Source organism: Ochotona princeps, chromosome 17, assembly GCF_030435755.1.
Source record: "Ochotona princeps isolate mOchPri1 chromosome 17, mOchPri1.hap1, whole genome shotgun sequence".
In the NCBI taxonomy this organism is placed as follows: domain Eukaryota; kingdom Metazoa; phylum Chordata; class Mammalia; order Lagomorpha; family Ochotonidae; genus Ochotona; species Ochotona princeps.
This window is the reverse complement of record NC_080848.1, coordinates 16,776,436-16,793,551: the sequence shown is the minus strand read 5'-3', so window position 1 is coordinate 16,793,551 and position 17,116 is coordinate 16,776,436. Positions and strand designations below refer to the sequence as shown.

Sequence of the window (17,116 nt, the reverse complement as noted above, 5' to 3'; positions counted from 1 at the left end):
ATTCACTCCACATCAGGGCTGAGGAAGTTCTTCCTGGTAGTACACAGCACCAGTAACTTGGTTACACAACTCCCTACTGAAAGATGTTTGAGTTGCTGCTGATATTTGGCTCTGACACCCCCATTGCAGTGGGCAACTGCATGCTTACTGCATTTCACACCTACCTTGATCTCTCGCTGCCATAAACTCTTAAAAGAGAAGTTCCTGAATGAGTGATTTCTTACATTGGTAATTGAGATTGGATGCTGCCAAATTACCCTTCAGAAAGCTGGATCAGTCTACACTCCCCTGAAGCAATGTGTGAGACTGTGTCTCTTCATTCTTCAGTAACACCATATGTTATCAAGCAGTAGACACAGCCAATCTGATAGAAGGCAGGATCCTGGGAGGGTTCCTATTTGCATTTCTAGTGTTGCGATGAAATTAAGCAATAAATCATAGACTTGGATGCTGTTTATGTTCTGGGAATTATCTTTTCATCACCATTGCCATTTTTCTGTTCAGTTGGGTTTTTTTTCATTTGAGTAATAGAAATCCTTTGTGAGATGAACAATGGAAATTTTGTCTGTAATATGAGTCATATTTTTCAGTCTGTCATTTGTCTTTCTGAATTTATGTGTTTCAAGTGTAAGCATCATACCTGCTTACTATAGAATTTCTGAAAACTGCAAAAGCCCTAAAGAAAACAAAAGTATAACCAAAATAATAGCAAAAATTATTGCTATTCTAGCTGTGTTCTAAAGTTTTACTTACAAATATTGACATGAATATATATACATATGATCATTTGCAAATATATGCCAATTATAAATTTTGGATTTATATTCCAAGATCTGTGAAAAATAGGAGGTTTCAGGTAAGTGTTGGGGACTCTCACATCCCTACCTGAATGCTGGGTTCCAGTCTCAGCTCTGCTTCTGGTTCCACCTGAATGCTAACACACAGTCTGGGAGTACGTCCTGGCCACCTGTGTGAGAGCGCCTAATCGAATCTGGGGCTCCTGGCTTGGACCTGGTCCAGACCTGGTTCCTGCAGACATCTGAAGACTGAAAGATCAGATGAACAAATGTATCTCTGTGTCTGTCTCTGTCACCCTGCCTTTCAAGTAAATTTTCTTTTATTGCAAAGGCAGAGAGGAGGAGAGACAGAGAGGAAGATCTTCCATCTGATGATTCACTCCCCAAGTGACCGTAACAGCCAGAGCTGGACCAGTCCAAAGCCAGGAGCCAGGAGCTTCTTCCAGGTCTCCCATGCGGGTGCAGGGTCCCAAGGCTTTGGGCCATCCTTGACTGCTTTCCGAGACCACAAGCAGGAAGATAAATGAGAAGTGGGGCAGCCAGGATTAGAACCAGTGTCCATATGGGATCCCAGCACACTTAGGGTGAGGACTTTAGCCGCTAGGCTACCATGCCGGGCCCTAAAATAAATATATATTTTAAAATACAAGGTGTCTTTAAAATTTTTATGGGAATGTATGCTATGAAAAAAAAATGCATGGATTTGAAACACACCAAAACAAATTATCTTTAAATCCCGTTTTCTGTAGATTTTTTAAATACCCTTGTCTATTAATTTTCCCCTTAGATTGCAATGAGCTATTTCCAACCCTCATGCCAGCTTAGCAGGGAGGGGGGTGAGAAAAGGCAGGAAGCATTCAAGATTTCTCCCCTCCTTCCATCCTTCACTTAGAAGTAGCATCTGGGTTGGAGGGGAAGGCCACAGATGGTGTGATAGCATTAAGAACAGCAGGATCACAGCAGGCAGCCTCTGGAGCGCACATGGTCCTCTCTTCCCCTCTTGTGGCAGCAGCTCAGCTCCTCGAGTTCTCCTTGATCTCTTGCCCACAAGGTGTGCAACCTCCATCGCTCCAAGCAGGTGGCTGGAAGGAGCTGGCCCCGAGACCACCGCCTTCTCCCTGAACACGTGATTGAGGCAAGGACTTGAGTCATTTCTAAGGGGCAGACAGCACAGACTGTCCTGGGTCCTGCCCAAGCCCCAAGGAAAGAGGACAGGGAAAGGACTTAGAGAGGAACAGTAGCTCTGTGGGTGCGTCACAGTCTCCTCCTGACCTACAGCTTTCACGGCCTGAGTCTGGTGGTGCAATGTGCACCCTTCCTACTATACTGAACCTGACACGCGCCGCAATATGTTCCCGATGGATAACAGCATCAAGTGTGCTTGTGAAGACCAGGAGGAAAGAAGACGACCAGTGGTATGATTTGGGTATGGGGCAGGAATTGTGAAGCCTCCAAATGGCATGCTGGAATAGACCTGCCCACCTGGGAAAGGAAACGCTGTGCATAAAAATATCATGGACACAACGGCAAGGAAGTGACTCCTGGGTACAAGTGTTAGAAGTGTCACAACGTGTTTGAGTGACACATAAGAAAGCTAATAAACTTAGCATGAAACAGGTTCTTATAAATGAACTGGGAGGGATGAGGAGCTTAATAGAAAAATCAGTCAGAGATGGCAATTTCCAAAAGAAGAAATGAGATTGGCCTATAAAATAATGCACTAATAAGTAAGGACAAATGAAAACTGCGACGAGGCTATAATTGGCCCACTCAGCTGGCAAAGCGGATCTTAGAAAGTGAAGTCACTGGTGTGGGTGAAAGTGCTGTGAAATGGATAAGAATGGGGACCATTTTTCTGGAGATAATTTGTTTGTATTGGTAAGGCAGATTAATACAGAGAAGGAGAGACTAAGATCTACCAGCCACTGGTTAACTCCCTAAATGGCTGTAATGGCCAGAGCTGAGCCAATCAGAAGCCAGGAGCTTCTTCTGGGTCTCCCACACAGGAGCAGGGTCCCAAGGCTTTGGGCCAATCTCCACTTCTCTCCCAGGCCATACGCAGAGGCTGCCTTCCAAAAGCATGCCGGTTTTCCGCCTTTGGGAACTGGAATGCGTGGTGCGCAGGAACCGGATGCCTGGGCGGCACTCAGACGCGCCGTCTGTCCTGGCGACCTCTAGTGTTCACTGCCTGACATTACACATACTGTTCCTCTAAAGGGAAAGGCATAGGACGCGGGCCTTGCTCAGATGTGGGCGTCACCAGCAGCAGTTCAGCAAAAACTTGGCTGAATGTGAGTTTATCCTACTTTCAAGACACTGATTGCAATCATGTGTCCTCTTTTGGCAGAGAAGAGGACACGTTATCAGCCCCTCCCACGTGCCTGGCCCTGCACTAGACATGTTCCTATGTTTGTTTGGTTAATGTTGGAGACAACTAGATGCAGCATAACCTTGTCTGTGCATAAGGAAACGGGGACTGGTAGAAGTCAAACACTTTAACAAGCAGATCCAGAGACTGGGTTTGAATCTGCCCAGCCGTTTCTTTCTCCTTGCTGCGACTTTCCTGCAGGAGCCACAGGGAATTGCCTGATTGTCCTAAGAAAGGTTCTCATGTCACAATATCTTCCAGGGACCCCAAGAGTCACAGTCACAGAGAGAAAGATCTTTCATCTACAGGTTCACTTCTCAAATGTCCAGAGCCAAGATAATCCAAAGCCAGCAGCCCCGAGTTTCCCACATGGGTGCAGAGACCCAAGGTTTCAGGCCATCCTCCACTGCTTTCTTGGGCCATGAGCAGGGAGCTGGATGGGAAGTAGAGCAGCCAGGTTACAGACAGGTGCCTGTATCGGATCCCAGTGCTTGCAAGGTAAGGATTCAGCCGTTGAACCAATATGTGCGCCCCAAGCCAGAGATTCTTTAAAATCTAGGCTTCAATATAATCTGGTGCCTTTCAATCAGCCTACTGAATTAGATATGCAATGAGTACGGGCTTGGGAGAGCACCTTGGCCCAAGCAAGAGGCATCCTTTCCCACCAGGTCGTTCCTTGTCACCAACCACAGACTAACAGAATGCTCACTGAAGTAGGCATGTGGGGCATGCTGCAGATTCACTCCTGCTCAATGACACGCAGGGCATTAGCACAGGTGATCAACTGTACCTCAAAAGCCAGGTGAGCTCTATACAAGCCAGAGACACCCAGGCCTCTGCAGAGAAGGGACACAACGAGCTGGCCGAAGCTGGGTGGCCAGGCAGCAGCATGAGTCAAGTGCACGTGGTGCTACACCCTGGGCCCACACGTCAGCACCCAGAAAGCCCAAGATGGATCTCACCAGAAACTGCCCTGTTTGTGGCCAAAGCACTTTAATTCTCCACTGAAGCTGTGGTTTCCACTGGGCTTGATTCCAAAGATCTGCTTCTTCCCATAGTTCTCTCTCCATGACGTTTCACGCTGCATCCCGCAAGTGGCACGACTGTTCACAGAACGGGAATACACAGCTTCCATCACAGTGTTGAGGCGAGGAGGACTTGCTCCTTTGTTTTGGAAATGGACAGACCTGTGCCTTCCTGCTTCCTGCTCTTCCTGCATGCTCCTGCTGCCGACAACTACAACCACTCAGCACAAGACCCTCTCAAGCTCCCTCTTGGCTTCCTCCTTTCACCCAGGCATGTTTGTAATGCCTCACTAGGCACCTGTTATGTACCTCCCGGGCCTCTGTCAAAGGGCACCACAAGGAGCCATCCCAACACCTGGACTCAAGGACCCAGGCTGAGTTCTAGGAGGGGCCAAAGCGTGAAGCAGGCAGCCCAATTGTCCTTAAGAGCTGTGCAAGGTCAAGGACTGCCAACTGCGAAGCTGCCTCAAGGTAGAAATCAGCTTCTGTGCTGCTTGCCAAGCTAGGCTCCAAAGCAGGTGGCAGCCACACATAAAGGGAACCTTCCTCTAATTCCCCTAATGGCTCACCTGGGCGACTTAAGACCCACCTGGGGAAGAAGGGTTCTACAGCAGCAAAGATGAAGACGTGAAAGGCTACATCCAGAAGGGCTGGAGCTGCTTGTGAAACCAAGGGGCCCCTTGGACCTGGAAGTGGGAGACAAGGGTAAGGTCGTGGCAGCATCTGGTTTATTCATGGAGGTCACTGCCATGGGTAACTTCCTTCTTCCTGTGTTCTTCCCTCTTCCCCTCCCTCCCTCCCTTCCTTCCTTTCTTGCTTCCTTGCTTCCTGCATTCATGTCTTCCTTCTTCCTTCCTTCCTTCCTTTGCACTTCCTCCCTCCTTCCCTTCCTCTTTTCATGCTCCCCTCTTTTTTTGCCCTGTCTCCTCCTCTCCTCTCCTTCCCCATTTTCCTCCCTCTCTTTCGCTTTTTCTTTCCTCCAGTGCTGCAGGAATGGGAGACCTCTGTCCAGGGCACCACAGTAAGATAGTATTGGGTTTTCCAAAGTCCTTGGGGTCCACAACCAAATGACCTTCACCATATCTCAGCTTTGAGATTTCTTCCCTCCCCAGCTTCTGCCTGTGGAACACCTGCTATCCTGCCAGTCTCTAGGTTTACATTTCAGTTCATGAGATGTTGCCTTGGGGACCCAATGACAGAGCAGTGGTCAAGGACAGACTTGAAGCCCCTACCCCATGCTCTCTGCTCCTGGAACACCCCTTTCTCAGGGGGACTTGACTTGTGTCGGTGCATACTACGCACCGGCACGCACAGCATATGGGGTGTTTCCCGTGGTGGCCTGGCCCCCAGTCCCTGCCTGTCTCCTTCACGCTGGGACTCCCAGGTGCCAGTGACTCCCAGGTGCCAGTGACCAGGCTGCTGTAACCAACATTCCCCTCACAATCTCTTCCAGGCCAGCACAGCCAATATCAAGTACAATTGTGAAGTCAGCTTGTGCAGGCAGGAAGTTATTATGAAAATGAGTGAAAATACATTAACTGTTAACCAGGTCTTTAATGAGAAACTTAATTGTTGCCTTTCATTGCAGAAAATAGGCCCGGTGCAAACCAGCTCCGACAAGTCACTGGAATCTCTGACCTTGATACCGTCAGGCCTGGGCTTGCCTTTCCTCTTCCTGTTAGAAAACTCTCCTGGTGATGATCAAACTCCCGCCTGTGTCCTGATCGGAACCAGACCTCCTCCTTGTGACGCCGCCTGTACACACACACAGGTGCACTGGATTCTCTCACACCCTCAGCACCGAGCTCAGCTCCTACAGTCATCTTAGGCCTGTGTGGCCTCTCCCTTTGCCCTTAGCTGTAGACAACCTGAAGCTGGGTCCCTCCTGGGGATGAAAGGGCTGAGAAAACAACATCTTTGAACTTAAGGCTGTGGGTCCCCTGGCTTGAAATAGGAAAGACAATTCCCTCAAAGGCACTGAGGAGTGGATGGAAACTGCCTTTCCTACACACCTCCTGTGTATCACTGTCGGAATAAGCGCCTTTACCAGCATCAGCTCATTGTTTCCTTATAAACTATGAAGTAGTTCTTTCTGTGCCCACTTTACAGCTCAAGTGACTGAGGCTTGTGAAAGCCAACGAACGCAATGAGGGCTGAAATTCAGATAAAAGTTTCAGTTGGGATAGAAAACCCTCAAGTCCAAGATTTCTCTAAGACATAGAGATGTTTTCATTGAGAGAGAGAGAGAGAGAGAGAGAGAATCTTCTATTCCCAGGTTCCCCAAATGGCCACAATAGCCAGGGCTGGGCCAGGCTGAAGCCGCAAGTCAGGAACTCCATTCAGGCCTCCCACAGGGGTCCCAGTACATGCATCATCACCTGCTGCCTTACCGGGTGGATGGTAGGGGTCCGGACCACGATGGAACCGCCAGGACTCAGACACTGAGACGTGGGATGTCAGTGGAGCAGTACCTAATCCCCTATATCACAGTGTCGGCCCTAGTAACCATTTTTAAAAAGTTCTAGCATGCGCACACCCAAGCGATATGGCCCAAGCTCTAGTTCCTCAGGGCCACCACCATCTCCGCTCACACTGCCAAGGAAAGCCGCTTCCTGGCCACACTGCCACCTCCTGGGTGCTGCTGAACACATGTTGGATTTTCTTGTAAGTGTGTCATTGCTGGGAAAGGCTGTAAATTTTTCTAGATCTTTAACTTTCAGAGCTGTACTTGTCCCTATAGGTAAGAATGCAAAGTGCACATGAGAGAACACTACCTCCACACACCTGCCATGGGTCCAGGCGTGAGCTGGAGGAGGCCAGCCCAGGTGCCAGCACGCATCCCTGACAAGCTGTTGGCATGCATTTTGCCATAACAGAGACAGGCCCCATTACAGTCACCTGTTCTACAGTGGGAGTGACTGCTGGCACTTTTTTTCCCTAATATTTGTTTATTTGAAAGTCAAAGCAACACAGAGAGGGAAAGGGAATGAGGAAGAGATCATCCATCCACTGGTTCACTACCTAAATTGCTGCAGCATTCAGAGCTGGGCCGATCTGAGGCCAGGAGCTAAAAGCTTCTTCTGAGGCTGCCATGCCGATGCAGGGGTCCAAGGACTTGGGCCATTCTCCACTGCCTTCCTAGGCACATTGGTGGCAGGTAGCTAAATTGGAAGTGGAGCAAACCAGCACCCATGTTGGATGTTGGCACTGCAGGAGATGACTTTATTCCACAGCACTGGCTCCTGTGGGCACTTCTTGTCTGACTTCCCTGGCTGGGGAGTGTGGGCAGCTATGAAGCGTCAAAAGAATTCCGAAATATGCTGTACTTGATCTATAACTGTCCTACCCTCCCAGCAAGCTGTGCAAGGCTCCAGTAGATCCATTTCCACTCAGCTGCCCAAATGCATGAGAATGTGCCCAGGAAAACCACTCTTTTCACTCTTACAAGTTTTCCATCTGTATGTAAAATACATTCCCATCTTGCCCATTCCCTGCCCATCACTGCAGGCACCCTGGCCTCCTCCTCCTCCCTGCAGGACTGCCAGCCTCAGTCTCTACCCTGTCCCTCCTAGTCCCCTCTCTCTGTTTTCAGGCATCAGTGCCAATGTCACCCACTGGAGAGAGCAGTACCGGGACCTGTCATCATAGTTGGTGTCATCAGACCACGGCCACTGTCCTGCTCTGTTTCGCTCTAGGTCCTTGTCATGACCTAGACGTGACCTCTTGATGAACCCAGTCGCTTGCTATTTGATCAGTCTCTCCTCCACAACTCAGCCCCACAAACTGTGGCTTCCAGGTCCATGGAGCCAACACAATATATTCTTAATTACATCTGTACTGAACATAAACAGCCTTTTTCCTTGCCATGATTCCCTTAGTAACATTCATGTAATAACTACTGACACAGGATTGACAAATAATCTAGAGATGATTAAAAGCATGCCACATGCAATAAGTTAAACCACTGCCTACAGTGCTGGCATCCCATATGGGAATACAGGTTCAATTTCCAGCTGCTCCACTTCTCATCCAGCTCCCTGCTGATGCACCTGGGAAAGCAACAGAGGATAGCCCAAGTGCTTGATGATGTGACAGCAAAACAACAGCAGATGGGGCTGCAACCCCAGGCTGACCAGAACACAGAACAAAGCAGCCTCAGCTCTTCATCAGCTGGAGCAAGCCCGAAGCAAAAAATAAACAAACAAACAAAAAAACAAAAAAACAGACCAGGTACACACCTACACAAAGTTCCAGGCCCACATCTCCCAGTGATGGGAAGTCTCCAAGAGCCCTGAAGGCTAGTCAGGAGAGCCCAAGGCACTACCTCTGCCAGTCCAGCAGATCCTGCCAGACCTCTTGGCCACCAAATCCCTCTACCCTGGCTGTTCTTCCCATCGTCTGCTCACAACCTTTCTGCTCCGTGTGTGTGTGCATGTGTGTGTACACATATGGCAGGCACACTAAGAGGCTTCAAAGATTCACGGAAAGCCCGCCTTATTTTTTAGTTCCATTTTTACATAATCTCTCTAAAACTCCCTCAAATATGTCCATGATATGTGGGCACACATGTGGACCAACAGAATTTTGATTGACTTTTTTCATTTTTATTAAAAGAAAGAAACAGAAAGAAAAAGATCTTCTCTCTGCATAATCACTCCCCAATAGCTCACAGTAGCCAGGGCTGGGCCAGACCAAAACCAGAAGCCTGAAACTTAATCCAGGTCTCCCACTTGGGTAGCAGGGACCCAAGTAGCAATCCATCACCTGCTGCCTCCCAGGGTATGTATTAACAAGAAGCTGGATTAAGAGACAGAGTTAGGCCTGAAACTAGGCACTCCGATCTGAGATGTAGGCATCCCAAGCAGCGTCTTACCCACAGTACCAAGTGCCCTGCATGGAATTCTTCCTTTGAAAAAACTCAGATTAATTATTTATTGCAGGAACCCACCACCACCACTGCCTCACCCGATAGAAACGCACTGATCACCGCATTTTATGAAAGCAACCCTTTTGGACTTCATACATGAGACAGAAACTACAGTTTTTGTGCCAGCATATGAGTTTATTAGGAGAATTCTACAGAGGATTTTCATCGCCTCTCCATAGACCAAAAGAATGACAAGGAAGATGGATCCCAGTTGCGTTCTGTCTTGTTGCATGCCCATCAGCTGCACCACACATCACACAAGTCTTCTTAAGGCTTTTAGATGAGTTTTGTTAGTACACAGCGTAGTCTGAAAACGTGTCCTTGTGAACAAAGATGTCACTTGATCCTGGTGTGGGTTTCTCTGTGTGACTCAGAAGGCAGACTGCAGGGTCTGGGCTGAAGGACAAGGCCAGGGAAGTTGGAGCTCTATGAGAGCTGTCCCTGGGAGCTGGTACTCTTGGAAGGATCTCTACTCCCCAGCCACAGTGTGTGGTCATGTTGGAGAAGCTGGGCTGGAGCTGCACTGGGGGTTCATAGGACTCCTCCTCCAGCTGGCAGCAGGGCCTTTACCGCCCAAAGGTGTTGCAAGGCCCACACCGACCACGCTGCACACAGGGGTTGGCGACACAGGGCCCAATGGGTTTCTCACACGCATTGGTGGTGGCACAGGGGTTGCTAGGGAGCCTGGAGACAGAGAAAGATGGAAACAAGTCAGAGCAAAACAAGCGAAGTTAGGGAGACACTGAGAACACTGCCTGTGACAATACCATTCTCCCTGGCACTGCTTCCAGCACAAGTTAGAGTGACAGGTGCTCTGCATCAGCAAGAATGCTCCTCCTACCAGCGCCCTTGTGTGCCCCCATCAGCACCCACTACTCACTTGCAGTCCTCGCTCTCCAACAGGCCCCGGTACGTGTTGATCTCACACTCCAGCCGTGCACGCACGTCCAGCAGCACCTGGTACTCCTGGTTCTGCCGCTCCAGGTCAGCCCGGATCTCACCCAGCTGCGACTCCACGTTGGTGATCATGCATTGCACCTGCGACAGCTGGGAGCTGTAGCGGGCCTCGCTCTCTGTCAGCGTGTTCTCCAGGGAGTTCCTCTGTGGGGAGACAGAAAAGGGGTCACAGGGCTGCTGCCACTCACAAGGGTTTCTCCACAGGCTTGCAAGACAGCACAAGCTTCAAGATCCAGGAAGGGCCCAACACTCTAAGGGCATCCTCAGTGACTCCACCTCCCCACCTTTGCTGTGCACACTAGCAGGTGTGAGAGGAACCCACCAGGTTGTGCTGGGCCTGCAGCTCGATCTCCAGGGCGTTGACCGTGCGTCTCAGCTCAATGATCTCAGCCTGGTAGGACTGCAGCTGCTCTGAGCTGGACACCACCTGCTTGTTCAGCTCCTCCGTCTGCAACACCCAAGGAGAAAAGACAGGATCAGTCCCTGTCCTAGGGCCCTGGGGTATTGTGGGAGTTCAGGTGCTTAGATTCCCACCTGTGTGGCGAACCATTCCTCCACTTCCCTGCGGTTGGTCTCCACCACAGCCTCGTACTGGCACCTGGTCTCATTGAGCACACGGTTGAGATCCACGGTGGGGGCAGCATCCACCTCCACGTTGAGGCGGTCTCCGATCTGGCAGCGCAGGGTATTGACTTCCTGAAGGAGCAAGGATAACGATTTCAATAACACCAAGAATCCAGGTGCTCTTCTTATAATGCCACAATTCCAGTGGTAATCAGCATGACGCCTCCAGCAAGCTCTGTTCCCTCTGATCTTCTCATTAGCCAGCCACTGGCCAATCAGTGTCCACTTTGCCAAGTGACTTCAAGTCCATGACACCTGTCTGCCGTAACCTTCAGTGCACCACTCATCCTCAAGGGAGAAGCAGTTGTTTGACCTCGAAGCTGAGACACAGTAACCACACCCCAGTTTAATGTGTGTGTGGAATTCCACCCAGCCCCTAGTGTCTGACTCTCAGTATGGCTAATAGATAAGGCAGATTTTGCTGAAGAGAGAGAACAGGATGTTCTATCATCCTGTTGTAGGATGATATTCTATCATCCTAGAATAGACTCAGTGCTCGCTAGTGGTTTGTCAATTTTGTGGGAAGAAATATGTTCTGTTGTCACTAGGATTTTGGTGGGTGTAACAGCTGAACTGTCTCATCCCTGCCACTGACTAACGAGCTTCTGGAAATTTCTTGAAGGCTTGCTTGATTTCTTCATTGTAAATTAGGAATTGCCTCTAGGGTCTACAGCAGCCAGCCTGGTGTTGGACACATGTAGGCACTCAGTTAGTATTAACTGTCACTAGACTGACTAACGAGCTTCTGGAAATTTCTTGAAGGCTTGCTTGATTTCTTCATTGTAAATTAGGAATTGCCTCTAGGGTCTACAGCAGCCAGCCTGGTGTTGGACACATGTAGGCACTCAGTTAGTATTAACTGTCACTAGTTGTCCTGGGATGCTAAGTTTGCACACTCTGTCTTCTATGTACAAGTCACCGAGTAGTAACAGGAAAAGGAAAAAAAAAAGAGGTAACCTTTGTGCCCTGTTCAGCCCACTCTGCTGGGTCACCCTCGGCCATCCTGTCCTCTGCAGCAACAAACTGCAGTAAGGACGGAGCCCATAGCAGAGTTTGCCCAAAGATGTGCTCACTGTTTGGTGGCTGACCTCCCCTCACCTCTTGGTTTGGCAAGTTTCTTCGCTCTGCCTCCCTGCTGCTGCCAGAGGAACCCTAATCCCTGACAGGGGATTTTGGGGGTTATCATGCTCTCCAAATCCCTTTCTGTTTGGAGAACAGCTTCCTTGGCTAAAGGTGCTACAGCAACAGCCTCTCCCAACACCTGTGGCCCACGGAAGCAGGCAGGCCCCAGCGAGCCTGATCCTGTCACTCCTCAGAAAACTTCACCTGCTCGTGGTTCTGCTTCAGGTACAGCAGCTCCTCCTTCAGCGACTCCACCTGCGCCTCCAGGTCGGACTTGCACAGGGTCAGCTCATCCAGGATTCTACGCAGCCCGTTGATGTCGGCCTCCACCAGCTGCCGCAGCGACCGTTCCGTCTCATACCTGAGATCACAGGAGGATCAGGGACAGGCTGGCACTTGACTCCCCTTGGGCTGGGTCTGTCAGAAAACTAAGAATTTGGGCTGGTAGTTTTGAAGTCACCTGGTCCATTCAGGTTTCTTGCACTAATTTTTTTTTTTAAAGAGCCAGTGAATTTAGGTGGGGAAAAGCCATCCATATACTTCCCACATGCCCATGACGGAGCTCTGTGCACAGTATCATCAAGTGATCTTGCTGTCTTCCTGACACTCAATGGGACTGGGGTTGAGGCCTTAAAGAGGAGAAGCAGGGAGAAGAGTCCAAAGCCTGAGGAAGGACCTCAGGCTCCAGTGGACCATGGCTCTAGGCATCTTGGGGAGAATATCTAGAGAAAGCTCGGCCAGTGATGGTCAGTATTGATATCGTTAAGAAAGAGGACAGAGAAGCTGCACCCCACGGGTCTACTCACTTGGTCCTGAAGTCATCTGAAGCCAGCTTGGCATTGTCGATCTGTACCACCAGCCTGGCATTCTCAGACTTGCCGCACAGGATCTAGAAGCCCCCACAACAGTCCAGAATGAGCAAGGACTTACTGATTTCTATCAACGGCAATCCCTACTACTAGGCCTATGTGGAAGGAAAAAAATAAGAAATCAAAGGATCTTCTTGAGACTCTTAAACACACTCCATATGGAATTGAAGTGTTGAACTTGAAAGGAAAAGTGCTGACATCAAAGAAAATATGAACAAATCTATAATTCCTCCCTTTATTTCCTACAGAATATGACTGAAGGGGTGGCTGTGAGTAATCATTTACATGAAGAACCTATGCCTATTGTGTGCCCCCTTTGCTTTCAGGAGCTGAGGACACAAAACAAAGCAGGTATTGGATTCTGCCCTCTGGAAAGTATCAGTGAAGTGAGGGCATATCTGGAACCAAGCAATTGTGGGGGACTAGGGCACGATGGGGGTGTAACCGCACTCTCCCAATCTTCCTGAGTGACTTAGTACTCCGCTTTCCTGATAGTCCCCCACCATTCTGGTCTTGGCCAACCAATTTATGTTCCCACTGTGTGCCAAGAAAGTCCCAGAAAGACTGAGGTCTGCACATTGCCATCAGGATGGCTGAGTATCCAGTGCAGGAAGGTCACCAGCGACCAGAGCAGTTGGAAGCCAAGGGGGAGAGACAATGGTACCCTCCATAGGAAAGATCTCGCCTCCTCAGCTCCCTTTTTAGGTTCAGTCCTTTTCTTTTACCTCAGGGTAATCATTTCTAAACTTGCAAATGCAAAGAGGCAGCATTTAATTACACTGTATTTATGCAAAGTGTTCTGCCTCCACTGAGGCCAACACTATGCAAATCCTCAGGTCTAACAGTCCACAGCTAAAAGAACTAAAAGGACGTGGGCCTTGGGGGAAAAACAAAGGAGAAGTGCCACCCAATCGCACTCAGATCCCAGAAGCTCCAGCTGGAGGCCCACCACACCCCACTTCCCACCCGCCTCACCTTCTGCTGCAGCTCCTCGATGGTCCGGAAGTACGACTGGTAGCTGGGGCACAGCAGGGGCTCCTGGGGCTGGCACCTCTCCTGGATCAGGCTCTCCAGTTCTGCATTCTCCCGCTCCAGCTGCCGCACCTTCTCCAGGTAGCTGGCCAGGCGGTCGTTCAGGAACTGCATGGTCTCCTTCTCACTGCCATTGAAGGAGCCCTCACAGAACCAGTTGCAGTTGCCCACATTGGCAGGGATGTTGCAGGCCCCGGGCAGGGTGCAGCTGTGGCAGCTGGGAGGTACACAGGGCCTGGAGGAGCAGGTGGAGCGGCAGCTCATGTTGGACAGGCAGAAGTTGTAGGGCATGGTGCTGGGAGGAGAGAGCAAGATGCTCGGCTGGAGATTGAGTCCAAGTTCTGCAAGTCACAGAGCTGTGGGTCTGCTTCCTCTGGGGCACCTTTATACCTGCCCCTCGGAGGGTGTGGACATAGTAGGTGACCTTTTTGTTCCTCTTTTTGTGATTGTCAAAGCTCTCCCCTTGTGTTTGTTATGTGTTTCCCCAGAAGAGTCCCTCACCTCATAAAAGACTTTACATGGGCTTCTCGCTAAGTCAGGACTCCTGGTCCATGCTGGGTGCATCATGAAGTAAGAGCTTCGTGGTGCAGCTTCAAAGGGTTGGACTCATGAAAGCCTTGACCTTCATTAGTGGGGTGTGGAGGGCCTAAGGGACAGTGTCACTGCCCAGCTTCCCGGCTTGAGGGCTCCAACTCCTTGGCCCTGCTTGCTGAAGTGGAGACACACTGCTCTTGTCTACAGATCCTTGTCTGAATGCACCATCTCAAACTCATGGTCTCCAGAGGGAGGAACTGGGGTCCCTTCTGAAATAACCTGACTGCTGGTGTCCCTGCTTCCTGACATGGTGAGCCATGATCATGTCGATGAACCACATGACAGACACGCACATAGGTGATTGTTTGTCCAGAGCAGGGTACCAGGTGCTATGAGGAGGGGAAGAGAGAACCAGTTCAGTGTTCAGGAGGAGCCAGTTCTTGCTGAGAACCTGCACAGGCGGGCCCACAGATTGGTTGGACACTATCCTCTAATATGATCCCATTTACTCCTTATAACCCTTCAAGGGAAGCAGTGCCATCCCCAGTGCACAGAGAGGCAAACTGAGGCACAGGGAACAGGGAACTGGAAATCATGAAACCAAGAGTCCAACACAGAACTCTGTTCTGTCCCACTGCTTAAATGAAAGTGTCCTATGTCTTTCTATAACTTCTCCAGCCCTTCCACCACTCTGGGCTCTCATCGTCACAATAGTTGTGTCCTCTTTCCCTCTCTCTCTCTCTCTCTTTCCCCATATGTGTGTGTGTGACTTCTGCTTTTCTTATTTTTATTTATGCATCTATTCATTTCTAATTGGAAAGCTAGATTCACAGAGAGGAGAGACAGAGAGAAAGATCTTCCATCCACTGGTTCAACTCTTCCAGGTCTCCCACAGAGGTACAATGTCCCAAGGCTTTGGACCATCCTTGACTGCTTTCCCAGGCCACAAACAGGGGGCTGGAAGGGAAATGGAGCAGCCGGGATATGAACCAGCATTCATATGGGATCCCAGTGCATTCAAGGTGAAGATTTCGCCACTAGGCTACCGTACCAGGTCCTAATTTGCTTTTCTGTTTCCAGCCCTAGGCATCCACTCCTCAGTAGATACTGTTGAATGGTTGTGTGGGGGATAGACGGGATAGGCAGGCTTCTAAGGAGCAGAGAGGTAAAAAATAGAAACTGGCCAATCCAAAGCCAGGAAACAGAAGCTTGTTTCTGATCTCCCACATGGTACAGGTGTCTAAACATTTGGGCCATCTTCTACTGCTTTCCCAGGCACATCAGCAGGGAGCTGTGTTGGAAGTAAGTAGCCAGGACATAAACCAGCACCTATATGGGATATCAGCATTATAGATGATTATTTTAATTGCTATGCCACAACATTGGCCCCTGATACGCATTTTGAGCCCGAGTGTGGAGTAATGGACACTGCTGAAGGAAATGTTCCAAAATAAATGCCAGTGTTAGAAAGGAGATGGCAGGGACACCAGGAAGATCATTACAACAGTCACAACAAGCAGTAGTGAGGGGCAACAAGGAATTGTGGGACTTCAGTTTAAGACCTGAATGATTGTGACAATTAGGCCCTGAGTGCAGGGGTAAGAGTTAGAGAGGTAAGCCAAAGGGAGTGGACAAAAAAACAGCAAGTAGCAGAGGAGAAAACTTTAGAGAGATCTGCATTCATAAGCTAGGAGAAGGCCAAAAGAACAGGAGAAATGGCGAAAAAGAATGAAGAGAACCATGTCTGGCATTCCAAGTGAATGGGGAGAAAGGAAAGGATAGCCAATGACCACAATTGGACCCCCATGAGATCAGGACCATGGAGAGGGTCTTGGTTGCATAACCATGAAGTTGCCAGGCCCCTCTAGGGGAGGGACCCACAAGTGGGCCCATTGTGTCAGCACGTGTTTTGGTAAACCAGGGTCCACACTGAACTTGGGTCAGCTGAAACTTCAAACACACGCAGAATGGAAATGTTTGTGCTTAGAGAAGTTCTGCCACAATCCATTTACACACCTGATTATAAAGCTCAGGTGCTTGGGTCTTAGTGACATGGACTCTCACACAATAATTGCAAAGTGTTTCAAGTAGGTTGGGTGTCAGACTTGTTTGAACTTGATGACTCGTAATAGTTTGTGATTCGAGAACAATTATCCCAGAAGCATAAGAAATTCAAATAGCCTATGCATATGACACCTTGTCTGCTTTGTCACGTGAGCTTTATTTGAACTCCTAAAGAGAGATAATGAAGGGAAGAGAGAACCACATGCCTTGGAGGGCTCCTACAATCCTTGCTAGCAGAGGACAAGGATGAGATAAAGAAACACACTCCCCAGGTGACTCCAAGCCACACAGCTGCAGCCACAGATCAAAGTCCAGAGTGCTTCAGTTCTGGCCCTTGACTCTTATGTGCCTCCCTTCTACCTCCTAATATATTGCAAATACCAAAATGCTCCAAAGGCAGAAGAGAAAGCTTGGAACAAGAGGAATGTCAAGGATCTTTATGACCACCTAACCCACCCTTTGGGATCCCCCCATTAGGGAAATCGGGGCATGGAGTGAATAACTGGTTTGCTTGCACTCATGTGGTCAGAATCCAGATGCAATCTACATGTGAGAAAGTAATCTGTAATCCTGTATTTACAATATCACAATCTATAATAGTGAAAACATGGAAACAACCCAGAAGTCTGTCAAAAGAGGGGTGGATAAAGAAAATGTGGTACATCTACTCTGTGAAGTATTCAAGAATTGAAAGACACTATTAAGAGGCCAAATATAAGAGTTGTGAGTGTCCCAGAAGGTGCAGAAAGAGAAGCTGAGTTTGCAAATGTATTTAATGAAATAATAAAGGAAATTTT

General features: G+C 49.2%; 1 protein-coding gene across 1 annotated transcript; it reads right to left on the bottom strand.

Annotated features, from left to right (window-relative positions):
• Positions 1-9,445: 9,445 nt before the first annotated feature.
• On the bottom strand, positions 9,446-14,024 carry LOC101536721 (keratin, type I cuticular Ha3-I). The gene is made up of 7 exons (XM_004599145.3): positions 13,665-14,024; positions 12,627-12,709; positions 12,025-12,181; positions 10,609-10,770; positions 10,397-10,522; positions 9,998-10,218; positions 9,446-9,801 (listed from the first exon to the last, which is right to left on the bottom strand). Exons 1-7 carry the CDS (start codon positions 14,010-14,012, stop codon positions 9,684-9,686), a joined length of 1,215 nt encoding a protein of 404 aa, XP_004599202.1. The 5' UTR covers positions 14,013-14,024; the 3' UTR covers positions 9,446-9,683.
• Positions 14,025-17,116: the final 3,092 nt, after the last annotated feature.